The 1,412-nt window shown below is 34.0% G+C and overlaps 1 protein-coding gene across 1 annotated transcript; it reads left to right on the top strand.

Moving 5' to 3' along the window:
* Positions 1-214: 214 nt before the first annotated feature.
* Positions 215-922, top strand: LOC108767918 (matrix metalloproteinase-16). Its single transcript, XM_018518055.1, has one exon. The coding sequence runs from the start codon at positions 215-217 to the stop codon at positions 920-922; it is 708 nt and encodes a 235-aa protein (XP_018373557.1).
* Positions 923-1,412: the final 490 nt, after the last annotated feature.

The following is a 1,412-nucleotide window of genomic DNA, read 5'->3' as shown; positions in this document are numbered from 1 at the left end:
AAATATATTATATATTATATCTTACAAAAAAGTAATGATGTCATATCCCTTTCCTCTTAGATAGATAAGAGTCTCGTCTGCAAAATATTAAGGTATGAAACATGATTCATGTCATATATATAGAAAAATCACGAAAAGTGATTCATTACTCTTAATAGAGCGTTAGGGTACGCATCGTTTTTTACCACGTATCGTATACTTGTGTTACATCGCGATGTCTCTCACGTTTATCATCATCATCATCGTTTTCGTTGCGATTACTTTTACTACGACGACGACAATAAGAACGGCAGCGACGAATCGTGAAAGCATAGATACCGAAGTAATTCTGTATCTACAAAAGTACGGCTACTTAAGTAAAGCTGACAACAATACGCAATTATCATTCGAAGAGGGAGAACTTAAACAGGTTATTTCGTTGTTTCAAGAATATTATCAAATACAGGGCGATGGTATGAATAACTATACGTTGTATCAGATGCGTAAACCACGATGTGGTCGCCCTGACATCTACGAGTATAATATAGGTAGACGTAAATGGGCGAAAACACATCTCACGTGGAATTTCCAGCTAGCGGATCCACAAACCTTGCAAACTACCGAATTCGCGTTCTCGCTATGGGCAGCTAATTCATCTTTATCGTTCGAACATAAAACGGTAAATCCCGATATCTTGATATTTTATCGTAGTGGGACACACACGTACGCTGATCGTAGACGCAACGAAGAAATTTGCACCTCTTCGTTAGATGGACCTGGTGGAGTACTCACTCACGCGTTCTATCCTCCTACCGTTAACAATTACAGCAGTGAAATACACATAGATAGTACAGAACCGTGGCATATATATCTAACTGACAAATCTGCTAGTAGTAACAAGGACTATCTGCTTAACACGTTAATACCAAAGAGGATAAGATAGAGTGGAAGCGCCCATAAGAACCCAATAGTAAATTTCGTATCGAGTTTCAGCGCTCCCGGTGGTTCAGTACGGAACTAACCTCAGAGATCGCGCTATATTTGAATGATTAAATGCATTAAACTCAAACGAAAATACTTATTACTAGATTATGTAACTGGTCAAACACATTATTAAACTTCCTATAAAAATTGATTATTGATTATTTATTATAAATATATGAAACAATATACATAGTAAATTTGTTTTTTCGAACTACAATACAATAAAATAATATAATATCTCCAATTATGTATGTATATATCATAATTATGAAAAAAGTATCTTTATCTTAATATTCAACATTTTACAACAGGAATAACTATAACTACTTTCAGAAAACTTCTGTGCATAGACAGATTATCTTAAAAATATTCAAATATCATTTCCTATTGCGATCAACTAGAACTTTTAACATTAATATCTCTCAGATAACTTTAAGTAAATATATAAA

This window comes from Trachymyrmex cornetzi, unplaced genomic scaffold, assembly GCF_001594075.2.
Source record: "Trachymyrmex cornetzi isolate Tcor2-1 unplaced genomic scaffold, Tcor1.1 scaffold731, whole genome shotgun sequence".
In the NCBI taxonomy this organism is placed as follows: Eukaryota; Metazoa; Arthropoda; class Insecta; order Hymenoptera; family Formicidae; genus Trachymyrmex; species Trachymyrmex cornetzi.
The sequence above is the reverse complement of the archived record's forward strand: the minus strand, read 5'-3'. Positions and strand labels throughout refer to the sequence as shown.